Raw genomic sequence first — 18940 nt, 5'->3', positions numbered from 1 at the left:
AGTCGGCAACAACGTAATTGATATAGTGGCATCAAAAAAAGATAAAAAAATGTATCATAGTCATGAGAAGAGGTCCTCGTCACCATCTACGTAGCATTAGCGGCAACATAATATTAAATTCACTATTTACTCGTATATATACAAATCCATATCGTAGCCTCTTTACCAATCTCATCAAATATCTTACTAGCTATAGCTAGCACCTGAGGCCTGAAAGACTCTTTGTACTATAGTTATAATGGTATAGTTAATTCTCCTTTTCTTTTCTCTTCTTTTCATATATTTCTTAGGGGGTGTTCTTTTTTAAGGTTTGAATAGAAAATTTGATCTAAAATTTATTTAGATGAGAAAAAATGTCGTAACAAAAAGATTGAATTGTGATTCAAACCTAAAAAAAAAAAAAAAAAAACAAAGCCCTAATTTCTCCAACTTATAATGAATTCTTTTGATGCGGTGTGTCTTAAAATCCTAATCATATTAATTCTTTCCGTTTGAATTACAGGATAAGAAATTACCTGAGATTGTTGAAGGAAAGGTGGATTGGAAGGGAAGAGTGGCTATAAAGTATAAACATGGAGGAATAAGAGCTTCTTTGCTCATCCTAGGTAATTAATTACATTCTTCATGCATATCGCAAAGAGGTGTGATTTTAATTTTTCCGTTAAGCGTGCATGGAAATTATTTCATGTGTGTGTGTGTGTATGTTCTTTTCATTTGATTTTTCTAAGCTTGATATTATAAATAAAAGTTACAATTAATTTTATAACCATATAATTGAGCAGCCAAATTAGATATCTTCTCCTTTTGTCGAACTATTTGCGACACGTCCAATAAATGGATTAATTTGCACATATTTTTCTTTAACATTCATTAATAAACTCCAATATTATGGTTTATAATATCGTCTTATCATAATTCAATTAATAGATATCATGTGTTGATATGTACAGCAACATTCGGATTCGAGAACCTGGCAACTTTGGGACCGGCAGTGAACATGGTGACATACTTTATTGGGCTGCTGCACTTCGGCGTCGCAGATGCTTCTAACACTCTTACTAACTTCATGGGCACTAGTTATATTCTCAGCATTGTTATGGCCGTTTTCGCGGACACATTCGTCGGCAGATTCAAAATTACAGTCGCCGGAGCATGCCTTGAAATTCTGGTCTATATTTTACATCCTTTTCCTATATAAAGTCTACAACATACAAAATAATATATCGATTATCAAAAGAAGAAACAAAACATTATCTACGGGTTAAACTCATTTTTAGTCCTTTAAATATATAATTCAAAATTCATTTTAATTTAAAACGACCTAAAATGAGTTTTCAACTTTTAAATTAGTCATTTCATCCATCCGACTATAAAAATCTCAAAGAGAAAAAGCACGGCTTCTTTCTCAACAATCACAATTAAAATTAATATATATTCATTTTTTCGTAAGGATGTATATTACTTTTAGTACTTTTAACACTCGGATATATAGATGCGAGAAATAATTTGAAAGGAACTTGTCCTGGTCATGATTAAATTAAAATTGACTATAGTTTGGACACTAAAAATGCGAATATCATATATATGTACATGTAGGTGTAACGTTGCATTTTTTAAAATATTGCAGGGACTAGGGTTGCTTGCAATACAAGCCCACTACCCCAGTCTAAAGCCAGCACCGTGCAACGCCTTCGATCCAACAGCTAATTGCGAGAAACTCTCCGGCAGCCAGAAGGCGCTACTTTTTATCGGTCTATACTTGTGGGCCATTGGTGGCGGAGCGACAAAGGCTGGTTTGCCGGCACATGGCGCCGATCAATTCGACGAGAAAGACCCGAAAGAGGCGAAGCAGATGTCCACCTTCTTCAACTCGCTGTTGCTCGCCGTATGTATTGGTGGTGCTGTTAGCATAACTCTCCTAGTCTGGATCCAAGATAATAAAGGCTGGGACTGGGGTTTTGGGGTCTCCACAATAGCCATGATCTTGGCTGTCTTTTTATTTGTTGCAGGATTGCCCATGTACCGCCTGCAAATTATTGGAGATCCTACTAACCCAGCTGCTGAAATTATACGGGTTTGAGCTAAATTAATGCTTCCTTTTTTTTTTGTTGTTGTTGTTGTTAATCTTAGTAATTATATATTATAACAAATGAAAAAATATATATATATGGGTTCAACTAACTTTATTAAAATGCATAGCTATTCAAATATGATATATGAAAAATATACCATCGTTATTAAACACTCAGAATCGACTCCTATATCTTCTTAATTATATGTATTGCTTTTTCACGTTCCTTCAATAATATTATGCCATAATAATTAAAATACCCTATTAATTAAAATTTTATATTACGTTAATTAAAAAGTCATGACACACGACATGATCTTATTGAGGGACATGAATAAACACCACAGTTAATATAAAATAGGCTACATGTAATCTCTGGGATTGGGACATACCTTCCATGAGTGAGTGACCTAACATGGAGTCAGCTAGATTTGGAATATATATATATTTTTTCCTTCTCCAATTGTGCTTATTTGAAGGCATACATATTATATTCGGAATATTCCGAGTATAATACATTAGTTCTCTACTTTTAATTTTATATGGTTCAAATTTTAATCTCTTTCATATTACGATTTGATTATTTAATGTTGACATTAATATAAAACATATTGAATATATAGTTCACAATAGTTGACTTTTTTTGGTTGCTTATTTCTGTCTTTCAGGTATTTGTTGCAGCCATCCGCAACAGGAACCTTAGCCTTCCCGAGGACCCAACAGACCTCTACGAGTTAAACAAGGACAAAGAAGCTGCTCTCGAAACCGAATTCCTTCCTCACACTGATACTTTCAGGTTCATTTTCAACTCTCACTACTAGAAGAAAAAATACACACACACACCGGTATCGTCAACGCGTCGAAAACGCTCTCCAAGCATCGGGGAAAATTTTTTCATGACGCCAAAGTAGCGTTGCTAGCTTATAATTAACTAGTTTTAGGTAGGTTAAAGAAATTTTAGACGTGTTGACCGAATTAGTACGTATAATTTTTCTAATCCCATTTGATGTCACTTATTTTTCGTGTGTTGTGAAATGGGATTATATCGTTAGTTCTTTAAAAAATGAAAATTAATTGACCAAAAATATCCACCCATTACCAAGAAAATTAAAAACCCATTACCAAGAAAATTAAAAGGGGGTTTTTTTTTTCTGATTGAAATTAAAGGGGATATTCTGATTCATGCATAGAAAGTAAATACCAGAAGACATGAACAAAAGACCCTTCAAATTTCTTCTTGACATAACATTTAATATACCATATATTTTCATCTTACATGCATATACAAATACATACGTGATCCATTTCAGGTTCTTAGACAAAGCAGCAATAATCTCCGACGTTACCTACCAACCAGAAACTTCGCCTCCAAATCCATGGCGACTCTGCAGAGTAACTCAAGTCGAAAACGCCAAGACCCTTCACGGGATGATCCCGATCTTCGGCTGCACAATCATCATGACTCTCTGCCTCGCTCAGCTCCAAACATTCTCCATCCAACAAGCCCAAACCATGGACAAATCCATAAACTCCAACTTCGAAATCCCCGCGGCCTCCCTCCCGATCCTCCCCGTCGCCTTCCTGATCGTCATCATCCCGTTCTACGACAGAATCGCCGTACCTTTCATCCGAAAATTCACCGGCGTCCCCACCGGCATCACCCACCTGCAGCGCATCGGCGTCGGCCTCGTCCTCTCCGCTATCTCCATGGCCGTCGCCGCCATTCTCGAGGTCAAACGCAAGGCCGTCGCCCGCGAGCACAACCTCCTCGATGCGAACCCGAAAACGCAGCCTCTGCCGATAAGCATCTTCTGGCTGTCGTTTCAGTTCTTCATATTCGGGATCGCCGACATGTTTACCTACGTGGGGTTGTTGGAGTTCTTCTACTCCGAAGCTCCCAAGGCTTTGAAGTCGCTCTCGACTTGCTTTCTGTGGTGTTCAATGGCGCTCGGGTATTTCTGCAGCACGGTTTTGGTGAAGATGGTCAACCGAGCCACCAAGGGGATTACGAGAAGTGGGGGTTGGTTGGCTGGGAATAATATAAACAGAAATCATTTGAATCTGTTCTATTGGTTGCTTTCGATTCTGAGCTTGATCAATTTCTCTGTGTATTTGTTTGCTGCGTGGAGGTATAAGTATAGAGCTCAAATTAGTCCAGTGGTGAAGAATGGTGATGATCGTGAGGAGAAAAGCAAGGCATAGTTAGAGAGAGAGAGAGAGAAAAGGGGGGAGAGAGAGAGAGAGAGAGAGAGAGAGAGGTAGTGAGAGGGTGAGAGAGGAAAAGTGATATTCTACATGTGGAATGAAAATCAGTAGAATTTTTATTTGGTGTATATGAATGTCTCGCCTGTATAATTAGTTTGTTTTCTTTAAGTTGGATTAGTGATTGTATTAGGAAGGTAATTGGGAATAAAAGGAATATTGTTTTCTTCAGGTTTTTTTCGTTTGTTTTTATAAGTTTAGCGTTATCGTGATGAATTTAATTATTCATATGTCTCAACGGTTTATATCTCTGTATTTTTTTGAGTGATTTCTGTTCAGATTTATAATTTCTAAGGACCAGATTGTGAAAATCTTTGCAAAGACTGATATAATAAAAAAAAAAGGTTCTCTATCAATCAAAACAAAGTGCATTTTGAAAGACCTAAGCATACATGTGTCTTGTTCACTTCGCGGATTCGAGTTTTCAATTCGAGCTGAGATGTGACATTTTTTGAGAGCTTTTCACTATAGCAGAAAAAGTTAGATGTGACATTTTCTGAGAGCTTTTTACTGTAGAAACCTATAATTGAAAACTCGAATCGGTGAAATGAACGAGGCCCATATCTCAGTACCCTAATAATGACCGCTTCCTACAGTGGGTTTAAATGACCTGATCAAGGTGAAAAGTGTATGCACACTACGGTCCCGTTTATTTCACCGATTCAAGTTTAGAATTCGAGTTTTGCTACAATAAAAAGCTCCCAGAAATAATTACATCTAACTTTTTTACTACAGTAAAAAGCTCTTATATAAAGTCACACTACAACTATTTACTCTATTTGCAATGAACTTATTTGCGACGACATAACGTCGCAAATAATATTCGTATGACAGGAGAATGTTACCGTCGCTAATAGTGCACAAGTCGTCGCAAATATGTAGTTGGCGGCAAATGTTGTCTGGCGCCAACGTTTGCTGCCCAAATAATAATATTTGCGACGACTATTCGTCGCAAATAAAGAATTATTTGCGACGACACTTATCGTCGTAAATAATAATTCATTTATTTTTTGTTCCTAGAGATACAAGAATGGGTCGGCCCAGCCCGTTCACCTTAGGCCCACGCAGGCCGCGGGCCACCGGCCGGGCCAGCCCAGCCCATGAATTTTGTGGGCCGGGCCGGGTTGGCCCGTATAAGAATGACTTCAACCCAGCCCATACCACGGGCCAATTTTACGTGGGCCAGGCTGGGCCGTGCCGCGGGCCAAGATAGGTTGTGCCATGGGCCTTGAATGGGCTGGCCCACTCAAGGCTCATCTTGGCCCATCTAAGCATGCAATTTTTAACTTTTTTATTTTTTAATTTTTAAACAAGTTAACAAATATATAAGTTTGAATAGTCAATGAAAATATGAAAAGAGATATTTTATTTACGATTACCTCATTAAATAAAAACCTTTCTAAAGAGAACCCAGTGGGACAAAACCTTGGTAAAGAAAAAAGAGTACAATCAGGATAATTATGCATAAATGTTGACAAAAACCTTGGTATGCGTGTAGATGGGCTGGGCTAGGTCGGCACATTATGGACCTAGGTGGGCCGGGCTGGGCCAGCCCATCATGGGCCTAGACGGGCTGGCCCAGCCCGGTCCAAGCTCGGGCTGGCCCATGATTTTTCATGGGCCGTGCTGGGCCGACTCATGGGTCGATATATGTTGGTCCACCCTAGCCCACCAATATTTATGGGCTAGGCTGTGCCTTGAACAGTGACGGGCCGTGTCGGCCCGGCCTGTCACTGTGTCAGGATGGGCCTAGGCCGGCCCACGGGTCCCGACCCATTGTTGCATCTTTATTTGTTCTCCTAGTACAAAGGCGGTCAATTTGGCGATTCCCAAATATTATTTACGATGACATTAATATGTGTCATTGCAAATAGTTATTTTGAATTCCCTCGCAAAAAAATGGCGGGAAAATTAGGCGGTTCCTAAAACGTAATTACGACGACAACGAATGACGTCGTCACAAATAATAATTCCATAACATTAGTATAAATATTAAAAAATTAAGTTTTATTTGCGACGACAGATGTCGTCGCAAATAGTTTTATAAGTTATATTTGTGACGACATTGTCATCACAAATAGTGTTATTTGTCATCGTAAAAAACACTGTCTATATACCCACGACCTGAGCCTCCTCCTCTATTTTTTCTGATCTCTCTCTCTCGGCCTCTCCCAAGCTTTCCGACTATAAACCCTAAAACCTCGCACTATTCTCTTTTAAATCCTCACCAAATCAACATTTATCATAAGTTTTAATCATTTTAAGTGTTTTTTTCATCAAAAGATGTATAAAAAATACTCCCTCTCCTCGCCGCCTTCCTCAGCCGCCGCCCACCTTCACCATTTTCAGCCCCCGTTTTAGTGGGTTTGAACTTTGTAAGTTTTTTTACCCATTTATTGTATTTTTTAGTTTAAAATATTTGGGTTTTTTGTTGTTAGAATTTTAGATTATAGATTTTACATTTTAAATTTTGATTGGTAGATTTTAGAATTAGTATATAATTTGAAGTTTATATTATAAATATTAAAATTTTTATTATGAATTTTGAGATTATTAAAATTTGGTAACAATTGTGTGTGAATTTTTTAGGATGTTATTTTATGAGATATGCTTGTAATTTGATTTAGGTTATGATTAAAAATTTTGATGACTTGTCTGGGTGGCACATCTTGCAGTTATAGTGTGTCGAAATCCTTTAAAAGCTAATTTTTTACAGGTTTGAATTTTTAGATAATAAGAAAAATAAGTCGTTATGCTGCCGAAATTTTATTAAAATTTCATTAATAAAATTTAATTATACTAATAGAGTCGTGATGTCCGGCCCAATAGCTACATGCGCCTGCTTTGCAGGAGGATCACAGCCTCCACCCGATCCGACGAGACTCCCAGTCAATTGTCAGTCACGTTTTATATTCTATAACACATGAACGATATTTTTTATTCGGCGAATCCTATATAATCAAATTTCGTTATTTCTATTTTTTTATAGTTCCAGAGAGTGAACAACCTCTATATTGATTAAGAAGACAAGGACGAGAACGAGGATGACGATGCTACTAATTTAGGAGATTAAAATATATGTTTTTATTTTTTTATTATCAACACTTTGTAGTATTTATTGATTAATTTACTTTTTAAGATTGACCTTATTATTGTGTTGACTATTTTATATCAATTATATTGCTCTATTTTATTATTAAATTTTCTTCAAATTTATATCCTTATTAATTAATATTATTAGGAAAGTACGGAAAAAAGAAAATACTATTTGCGACGACATATCTAAAGTGTCGTCGCAAATAGTCCACATTACTAGCGACGCGGTTTAGTCACAAAAAGTTTTAAAGACTTTTGCAACAACACTATATTGTCATAAATATGTTATTTGCGTCAGATTTTTTGCGACATGTCATCGAAAATAAAATATTTGCGACGATAAATCAGTTATTTACGATGACATGGCATCGCCGCAAATGAGCTTACTTGTTGTAGTGTCACATATGAACTCAAATTAAAAACTCGAATCAGCGAACTAAACGGGCCCTAAATTTCAACCATAATACATATATGGCTCTTTGAACAATACAACTATAATTTATGGAAGCAGAAACTGATAGCCCTTCGGTAAACTAATACCAAAATGTTTCCGCGTACATAAGTAGAAATCCTATGACAAAAAGTTCACACTATAAATTTATGACTAAATACATATTAATTATAAGGTTGTCACTAAGTATGTTTTAATTTGTCACATTAAAATATTGTGAATAAAGGTGTTACAAAACGTGTTGTGATTCAAGGTTCATTTTTAACATTTTATTTTAAACGCACGCACACAAGAACTATAGGCTATGGCGCCTAAACTATTATATAGGAATCAAAAATGGTTGAGACATCTAAGAAAAATGATAAGAAATATCAATTTTATTCAGTGGCTCTACACATCATTCCCAAGTGTTAGTACCCTCCATTTGGCAACAACATTTGATAAGCCGCAGCCACCTCATCTCCCCATGCATGTCTACGTGCAACCCTCAAAACCCTCCACGTTTTCTCCACTCGACACTAAAGCCTCTTCCTTATGAACACTACCAAAATCTACACTTTATATATGCATAGATACAAATATGTATCCCTTGCAAATTAATAAACAGAAGCTTGTTGTTTGATATTACATATACACACAATACACAACAATATTACATTATAGACTTATATGGCTGCAAGTGACACGATGCCGTCGCCGATGCCGGCCGGCGGAGACGCAATCCCGCCGGGGAGACCGATGTCGACGGAGCAACACTTGTTGGACAAAGGAGCTCAGATGATGCAGTCTCTTAAGCCGGCGAAGGAGATGAAACAACACGTTTGCACTTTCGCTATTTACAGCCACGACATGACTCGTCAGATCGAGACTCACCACTACATCACCCGTCTCAACCAGGACTTCCTCCAGTGCGCCGTCTACGATTCCGACCGTTCCGACGCCCACCTCATCGGTAAATATTAAAACGTTGTCGTTATAGTACACGCACCACCTATTATTAATAGATGGGTCCCGCAATAAGGGATGATGTGTAGTATCAGTGGTGTGCTAATTAATCTTTTTTAGGGTTAAGTCTCCTTTTCTTTTGCAGGAGTGGAATACATCATATCGGATCGGATGTTTGAGAATTTGTCTCTTGATGAGCAAAAGCTTTGGCACTCCCATGCTTATGAGGTTATATTATATATGCTCTTATATATGAGGGTGTAATTAATTTGGTAGTTAATGATATAATTACTAAATAGGGGGAAATCAATTTATTTGGATATAATTGCTCTTGCTGCAGGTCAAGTCAGCCCTTTGGGTGAATCCCCGAGTTCCAGAAATGTTAGGAAAGCCAGAGCTCAAGGATATGGCCAAAACCTATGGCAAATTCTGGTGCACGTGGCAGGTTGATAGAGGTACACATATATATAACAACAACTATCAAGTAATCCTTTGTATTACTTTTGACTCAAATTATCAAATTTTTAGTACTCAAGAGTTATCCCAAAAAGGAGGAGTAACTAAGAAACATGTCATTTAATTATGACTTAAGGTTTCAACCAAAAAAAAAAAATTCACTTAAAAGGTGTACCGCTTGGCGACGATTATTGATTAGGCCACAAAAGGGAGGGGAAAAAATAAAGTGCGTCGATGCTCTTTAACTATATACACTTTATTATAGGCTTGTACATAAATCATAATACTGTTAACCAGGCGATGCGCTTCCTATCGGTGCGCCGGCGTTGATGATGTCGCCGCAAGCGGTGAGCCCGGGAGTGGTGAAGGCGGAGCTGGTGATGAAGAGGGACGAAGAGTACAACATATCGACGGAGGCGCTGAGGCAGTCGAGGGTCGAGATCGAGGAGCCCGAGTGGATCAACCCGCAGGCCGACTACTGGAAGCAGCACGGCAAGGGCTTCGCCGTTGACATTCATCCCACTGAGATGAAGAAAAGAGCACCGTTTCCTTGAATATTATATGTGTGCGTGTATATATGTACAAGTACATAATAGTGGTTGCTTTGCTTCTTAGGTGATGCCAATAATTGCCTTTTATGTACGCCTTTTGGGTTGTGAACAATCATACGAGATGCATGCATAAATATATATATATATATATATATATATATATATATATATACATATATGTATAATATAGTCTTGTATTCTTGGTTTGCTCTACCTACAAGTGAAAAAATGGCGTAGAAATTAACTTAGAGCGATATATATATATATATATATATATATATATCTATATATACATACATATACATATATGAATGTATATGCGAATGTAAATTTGTGAAAGAAAGCATAGATGTAAATGTGTGCTTAAATGTCTTAGGTTAAACGTATTGTTGCTCTCGTAATTTGCAACTTTCGCTTTTGATATTGTGTTTTTTAATCAAGCTGTTACATTTGTCTGATCATATTCGAGCTTATTGCAAATGTACAACGGTAATATTATTGTATTATAAATATAGTCTATGGGGGACGTACATTACAAGTAAATATGTATTTTTTGTTCTTTTAAGGGATATGAATATTGTTGACCGCGAATCTGGCACAACGAACCGAACGTTGTAGGAAATTTAAAGAGTACTTCACCTTCAAGGCAAAAATACACCAAAATGCGCTATGGTGTTTGATCGGACACCAAATTCTATTTCCAACTTAAGTTTTGTCGGTATGTGTATGCGTAACTTTTTATTATTAAATAACGTGGCAATTTTTTAAGCAGCTATCAATAAGATAATTACCAATTAGTCCAAGCTTTACAATTTCTCTCTCTACTTCCAAGTCAACTATACATATTACAATGAAACAATCTGGTCTTTTCCATCCTATAGTAACCCGGTAATCTATTGCTTTTAGCTCCTCCTCTCATTTTGACATACTCTCCAATTAGATTATGTTATTTGCGGTGGTATACAAACATGTGTGTGCGCGCGTGCGCGCGAAGAATTATCTTAATTGGTATACTACAAAAAGAAATCATATATTTAGCGCGTACACACACACAAAGAAGAATTATCTTAATTGGTATACTACAAAAAGAAAGCTTCATATATTAAGCTTTCTAATTTAGCTTTTCCAAAAAAAAAAAAAAATCAATTTTAAGTGCCTTAGGGCACATAAGTGTAATATGTTCCAAAACAAACATGGGATTGCTAGTACTTATGGCTTATCATGTGATATTGAGGTATCACTTTTTGATATAGGAAAACATCAAAGAAATATTATTAACTTCCACAGGAATGGCGTTGAAAATCATACTTAAAAGTACAAAAGCAAATCAACATCGAGCCTCCTCCTGTTTCTGCTCCCTCCAAACTCCGACATTTCTCTTCACAATGTGAACTCGAAAAGCACAATCCCTTCCAATATTTATTTAGAATGGTACAGGGTATGCCATCTAATCATGACACATATTTAATTGATCAAAATATTCAAGAGAAGTGTACAAAAATATATATGACATCGGAAGATTTTTTTCGGAAGAGACAAATATAGAGGGGGGGTTCAATTCATGCAATAACAAAGGAAACATAATTAGTCTGAAAATAGAGAATCAACTTTCATCGAAGGGGAAAAAGACTATTTCCCTTATGAAAGATACAAAGTCTTCTTTTTCTTTATCGGTACTCATATTTCAGACGTTTGATTAATTTTTAAACGGTTTCATCTACTAATTCGGCAATACGCGCAATTCTCTGTATCATGCACTACAAATTTTTATCATCAACATTGAAAAATCCCAAACCTTTAAATGTTAATCGAACCATAGGGAAAACGTAGGACATTTTCTTCTTTTAAATTTCTTATATATAAAAAAAACCTACCCAGCTTCGTGGTGAACTACCTAGCTAGTAGAAACGTACTATAGCTAGACCTCTGCGCGAAACTCACGTGCATTGGGTTTGAAGAGGATGACGATTGTAAGAAAAGAGCATACGAGCTTGGGTGGAACCATTTAGATTTCTTTAATTAGTTCAAAGAAGAGTGTGTTGTAAATTATTTATAATCACGAAAACACTTGATTCATTTGATCAGTTGAATATATATAACTACAATTTCAATATCATATACACGTAGTATGCATATGCGTGATGTCACACACTTAAATAAATACGTATTGCTGAATAGAATTGGAATTGATATGTACGAAAAGGATTTTGGGAAGGATTATATTTTACAAAAGAATTTCAAATTTATTTCGTATAGATTTCTACAGCAAGTCTTGAAAAAATGAAGTAAACGAACTACTTGAAGATTTATGTTTTTTATTTTTTTATTTTTTTATTTTTTTTACCGTCAAATTTATATCAATTGTTATTCTATATACTTTTTTGTTTTGATATGATATTAATTATCTAACATAAGGAGAAATAAGGAAAAAAATATAAGGAGAAAAAATAAAAAAATAAAAAATAAAAACAATAAACATTACCGGTATGAGGGCGGCCAGCTACTGTATAGGGCTTGCTCCTACAAGTCCCTAAAATATTTAGTGAAGGTTAGATTTTATTTTTTTTAGTCAATAATTAATTACTTTATTGGTGACGATGTCAAAATTATTAACAAGCGTTTGAAATCTAATAAAGGGCCATTACAAAGCATGACATGGATGTAAACCCTTTTTTAAATGGATCACAGGTCACCATTCTTTTGTTTTCTTCTCTTTTTTTTTTTTCCAATAAATCAAGGTTGCTCTCTTATAAGATTTTTTTTTTTTTGGTTTTCGTTAAGTTTAGCTAGGTTTTTCTTTTTTCATTTTTTGTTTAGATGTGTGTAGCAATGTATTCATTTTCTTTCAATAAAATTTTCACTTAACCTAAAAAAAGGGTGCATCGTCTTTTGTTTTTTTTTTTTTTTTTTTTTGTAAATGACTCAATTATATTCAGTAGAGAGTTGAGATGTGACTTTATGTGAGAATTTTTTATTGTGATAAAAAACTTAAATGTGACTGTTTCTGATAACTTTTTACTATAATAAAATTTAAATTTTAAATTCGAATCGGTGAAATATGTCTGTCGAGACAAGGGAGGAAATCAAAACCTGTCATAATAGCAATGTTTCTCATGATAAATATTTGGGCCTTCGATCGTTTGTGGGAAAGAATAAACGGGCAACTTTTAATGCTGTTAAGGATTGCGTACTTCGGAAACTTAATGGTTGGAAGGGAAAACTTTTTTCAATGGCAGGAAGAGAAATAATGATAAAAGCGGTGGATCAAGTTACGGCTACTTTATTGAGTGTTTTCCGGATCCCAAGTTCTATGTCAGGAGGTGCAATCACTTGTCGCGATCGGTTAGGAAAATCCATTGGATTTGTTGGGAGAAATTGTGTCGTCTAAAGTTTGAAGGGGGGATGGGGTTCAGAGATATGATTGCTTCTGTGTGTGCTGGCCTTAACTTTGTTGGTCTTAGGGGCTGTGCTTTTGCTTGTTCTGCAAAAAAAGACGGATGGTGCTTTTTCTCCTTTCGTGGCCTGAGCCCTCAGTGCCTAGCGCTGTTGGAGGGGCTGCTCTTAGCTCAAAGAGTTGGTGTTGTTTGGTTCCGCCCCAATTAGTGGGCTGGAACTAATAATGGGCCTTAGGCCCAAGTTTCTTCTAAATAAAAAATTAAAAAAAAAACTAAGAAGCTTGCTTGGCAAGCTTTAGTCACGTGCAGCCAAAAGAAAAGCCAAGGTTTGGCTGGTCGTGAAGGGTAATCAGCGAACCCCAGAAAGAGAAGGGAAGAAAAGAGAGAGAAATGGTAGGGTTTTGATGCTTGTGTAAGATGATTAGATGGTGAAATATTGTCGATTTTGACTTAAATTTGACATGAAAAATTCTTGCGGTGAGCTCTTCTCATCTGCCGGATTTGATTTCTCATTTAGTCTTTTTATAGTACTCTCTTGAGTACTCATATTTTACTAAGACCTAAGCCTTTATTTAGTTATATTGTTATCATTCTTTTTTGATGATGAAGTCTATGTTGTTGGTGAGCCGAGAATACTGTTTCTTAATGATATTATTGTTGTGAGTATCTAATTTGTATCTAAAGAAAAATTTTATAATCTCATTGTTAATACAGTGAAGTTTTTAAGTGAAGTTTTTAAGTGGCATGCGAGTCTCATAGTTTTTCTCTCGATTTGAAAGAATTTTTCACATTAAAAGTTGATCTTATTTGATTTGTTATTACTTTGGTTGATTGATTTTGTTGATATTTTGCTTGAGATCCTCTTTTAATACACAAAAAAAAAAAGAAAATTTTATTAGGTGTCTCTATTCACATTGCAGAGGTGGATGCAATGAAATTGGCCCAAGCCATTAACTCTGGGCCCACGTTAGCTGATGCAGGAGTAGTGGTTTCAGACATTATTACTCTTTCTTTCAAAATACCTTGGTTGGAAGTGTGCTTTCATTGCTAGGGAGGGTAATGGTGTACTGTAGCTCATGCTCGTGCTTCCTCTGTTGTTCTTCATCCTGATGGTTTTCTGGGCATTGATGTAACGCCTATCTTTGTATCTCCCTTTGTTTTAGCGGATTTGGCTATTTAATAAAGTTTAATCACCACAGTTTTATTAAAAAAAAAAAGGTGATCGACCCATCTCAATTATCTTTGTACCCTTTCTTTTTATATTGGATACTGATAACATACGGTAATTGAAAAGAAAATCCACAAAATAAATAATAATAATAATAAAATTGGAGCATCAAACCCTGCAACCTTTTAGTTCAACGACCTCTACAAGTTGAGGAATCATATTATTAATGTCCATATTGATTCTTGTTCCAACCTGTAAAAGAAACCCTTTTTGTTGTTACAACCTGATCATTTCCCCATCATATTATGGAGTAAAGTCCCAAATCCGACACATGGACCATGTTATTAATTATTGTAACATTGTTCGCACGTTCATATTGAATAACTAATGAAAGAAATCACAAATACCTGATTTGATAGATTTAAATGCCTGATTGGAGGCGTAATATATAGATCCATTTCTTAAGTTAACTTGATTTCGGATTAAAACCTTGCTTTAATCACATGATAAAAACTGCTTCCTCTAGACCTATTCAGAGTGAGGAGGAAGACGACTTCCTTTTGGCCGATCAACTTGTGAACAGATCCAAGTGAAGATCATTTATTAGAGATCACTTATGAGGATAATCACAAATTGCTACCTCTGTCGGAGAAGATCGAATTTAGGTTGCGTTTGGTACAAGAGTTCTAGAACCAGAACCATAATTCTGGTTCAAACCTTTGTTTGTTTACAAAAAGTAAAAAACAGTTATTAAAAATCAGTGTTTGGTTTGGATGGTTCTGGTTTAAGGTTTGAACCTTGATATGATGTTTTAAACCAGAACCACCCTATAAAATAAAACCACCTCCTCCCTTAGTTTTAGATGGTTCAAACCCCTGGTTCTGATTCTGGTTTTAGAACCGGGGTTTGGGTCCCAAGTTTAAACCATAAATCATGCTTCTGGTTCTAAAATCAAAATCACCTTGATTTGAATCTTTATACCAAATGCAACCTTAGTGTATGTTTAATATGTATCCTTTCAGTGTTTCTGTGCCTAATGGCTTTTTGGATGCTCTATCTTTTCTAAAGAAAAAAAAAATCAGTCTATTGGATGGTCTTTTTAATTGAAGGGATAGCTAAGGAGACAGTTAAACTAGAACAACAGATCTCGACTCCGTCTATTATTTGTGAGGAAACTTCTTAGAGTCCAATTTCTACCATATCTCGTTAAAACACCTAATGATATCTAAAGAAATTCTATACGGAAAACCCCGAGAATCAAGACAATATAGGTAATTAAAAAAAAATGTTGCAATTTACGAATATGGAACTTTAACATGTATAATCTGTGGCACTAATAGCAATTAGCACTGAAGCTAACTTATAAACTATTTGATTTTCTTCTCTAAAAGTGTGTTTACTGCACAAAATATGTTAAGTAGCTAGCCAACCATTCAATGGCACTGTCTTTGTGCGATTAGACAAAGCATCAACTGCTATGGAAGAATCAAATAGAGAAAAATTAGGTGTGTGGCCGATTTGACAATCCCTTTTAAATTGATGGCAGATTTTTTTTTTAGGTAAATGACTTCTTTTTTTTTATTTTATGGAAATGACATTTTTTTCACAGTGGTCAATTATGGATACACTATGATTATTTAACATCGGTTTATAACTAATTAATAGTGGTAGGATAAATCACCAGATCGATCAGTGATAAACTGATGTATCAATAATTTACCGTGGTTTATTACTAATAAACAATCATTTTCTTAATTTTATAAAACTCCGGCCATTTACTAAAAAACACCTAAAAAAAGACAATTTTTGCACATATCCGCAGAAAAATATTGCCCAACATACAGTGACTAATAGCTCTACCAGTTGGTAAGTTTCATTTAGCTAAGATACAATTTACTCTCTTCAAGTCTGCAAAATAATACTTGCTATACATTCATTGACCTCCACATATATTTCGTTTAACGTTGTAGTCAAATTTACTCCGCCCGTTTAGTTAGTTAATTCGAATTTTTAATTCGAGTTGATATGTGACTTTATGTAAGAATTTTTTACTATAATAAAAAAGTAAAATGTGACTGTTTCTGAGAGCTTTTTACTATAATAAAACTCGAATTTTAAACTCAAATAGGTGAAATGAACGGAACCTAAAGTGATACATCCTCCTGATTTTGCCTTCTCCAGATTACGACATTTTTCTTCACAATGTGACCCAGAAAAGCACAATGCCTTCCAATGTCTGCTTCTCGCAGTACAGGGTAGGCAATCTATATATAGCAATAATCATCACATAAAAATTTTCATTCAAAAGATTCATATGTTTCAGAAGATAGTCCATTAAGAGACCGGCAATTAAACAATATTTGAATAAAGTCTGAAATAATAGAAAAGAGTAATTGATTTTTGCAAAACTCACCTGTATTATTCATCATCAGGACGTTGAAGATGATTATAATGAAGTATCCCAACTTGGAAGCCATTTATAAACTTAAGAGAATAAATGGTACTGGTTTATATAAATATTGATCATGTATCTTAAAGGTTAGCTTTTTTATTTTTCTTTATTTTTTATACGATATGCGCTTATGGAAGTATCCCAACTTGGAGCCATTTATAAACTTAAGAGAATAAATGGAACTGGATTATATAAATATTGATCATGTATCTTAAAGGTTAGCTTTTTTATTTTTCTTTATTTTTTATACGATATGCGCTTATGTGTATAGCTCCCACTTTACTAATTATATATATATATATATATAAAGAAATGATAATGTCGGTATTCAAATTTTAGTAGAGACAAGCATATACTACTAAGTCAAAGGCTAGCTGATCATATAGGGATTGTGTACATTATATATAATAGTAAAATATGTTTTTGCGTGGCCTTTAGATTGACTTATATATTGTAGTAAATTAGTGTGTGATTTGCACTAGCAGATTCAAGCTAGTCCTTTGTTTTTTCTTATTTGGCGGGTTTGTTATATTAATGTAATTAATTAGCATAGATCCGTATGTCATTCTCTAATTAATTATATGTGACTATCACAAAATAGTACATAATTATCTGAGGCCACATGTTTTATTTTCCTTGGACACAGTTCATATATGTTTTATTTATTTATTTATTTTACTCCACCTTTGTCTATAATGGCGAATGATCATCACTATTTGTGATGAATATTTGAATTTCTTAAATAAATTATGTCTACATCTATACTTAATTTGATTAATAATTTAATTTGGGGAAGGATATTTCTTGAAACGGTTGAGGCACGATCGACTTTTTATATATAACTACTATGTGCGTTGCACGAATTAAATTGTAATTGAAATTAAGTTTTATAACCTAGATTTTGTTTAAAAAAATAAATGCAAAGAAGAATTTTAGACAAATAAAATATATGGTTTTGATCATCTAGTTTAAATTGATTATTTGTTAGACAAATCATAACATGAGTATAACAAGTTAGGGTTTTCTGAGGGAAAATTAGTAACAAATAGATTCAATAAATATATTCTATAAAAAACAGATTTGAATTGGTGATATAATTTAATTTGGTATTTTAGATTTTTTTTCTTTTTAGTTTTTTTCTAATTTTTTTTTTACTAATTTATCTTTCTAGAACCCTCATGATATGCCATTATTGTGTTATATTTTCTGTGAAAATAGACAATTTATTAATTAACGAGTTAAAAATGTATGTTTTGTAAACCGAGTGAAATGTTGATTCAGTTCTTCATTTCAGAAAAAAAAAATATATATATAAACACACATACACACAAAAAATGACCATGAAAAGAATGAAAAAACATAACCGCAATAAAGATCAGAATTGAAATCACAAGTAAGGAGATTATTAGATGGAAAGTTAAGATTAGAGTTTAAGAAAACTATAAGAGAGAGAAAATGATAAAATATATATATAAACACACATACACACAAAAAATGACCATGAAAAGAATGAAAAAACATAACCGCAATAAAGATCAGAATTGAAATCACAAGTAAGGAGATTATTAGATGGAAAGTTAAGATTAGAGTTTAAGAAAACTATAAGAGAGAGAAAATGATAAGACAATATGGTAGATAAATGGAGCTAAACAGGAAAAAAAAGAAAAAGAAGTAAAGAACCACACAAAAAAAAAGAAAGATAAAAGAAAAAAAAAAGGTAAAGGATCGTTTCTTAGAGACAATAGCGGGCAAATAAAATTAAAGAAATAATATATATATAAATATAAAAATGGTGGAGTTGAAAAAATAAAGATGGTAGACATATGAAACAAGCACCAAAAGAAAAAAAAAATAGAAAAAAAGAAAAGAAAAGAAAAAGCACCAAGACGGTACTGCGCTGAGATGACGAAAAGAGGAAGAGAAGCCAATGTTGGCCCTTCTATATATTTAGGATATATATATATATATATATATATATGCATATACAAATATATTATACGTTAAAACACCTTTTTTGCCCTCTATAAAAGAAATGATTCCTTGAACTTTAAGAACAATAATTGACCCTAAACATTACCCTAAAAGAAACGATT

At 34.5% G+C, this 18940-nt stretch overlaps 2 protein-coding genes across 2 annotated transcripts; both read left to right on the top strand.

The window, feature by feature from the left end:
- The first annotated feature begins 435 nt into the window (after window positions 1-435).
- LOC21388566 (protein NRT1/ PTR FAMILY 4.5) lies at window positions 436-4273 on the top strand. Its single transcript, XM_024172737.1, has 6 exons — window positions 436-453; window positions 503-605; window positions 951-1168; window positions 1628-2074; window positions 2740-2867; window positions 3382-4273. Exons 1-6 carry the CDS (start codon window positions 436-438, stop codon window positions 4271-4273), a joined length of 1806 nt encoding a protein of 601 aa, XP_024028505.1.
- A 4276-nt stretch (window positions 4274-8549) lies between these two features.
- LOC21388565 (oil body-associated protein 2C) lies at window positions 8550-9835 on the top strand. Its single transcript, XM_010090321.1, has 4 exons — window positions 8550-8832; window positions 8971-9053; window positions 9166-9280; window positions 9579-9835. The coding sequence occupies exons 1-4, from the start codon at window positions 8550-8552 to the stop codon at window positions 9833-9835; spliced, it is 738 nt and encodes a 245-aa protein (XP_010088623.1).
- The last annotated feature ends 9105 nt before the right edge of the window (window positions 9836-18940 follow it).

Source organism: Morus notabilis, unplaced genomic scaffold, assembly GCF_000414095.1.
Source record: "Morus notabilis unplaced genomic scaffold, ASM41409v2 Scaffold1057, whole genome shotgun sequence".
In the NCBI taxonomy this organism is placed as follows: Eukaryota; Viridiplantae; Streptophyta; class Magnoliopsida; order Rosales; family Moraceae; genus Morus; species Morus notabilis.
This window is presented reverse-complemented; position numbering and strand designations above follow the sequence as displayed.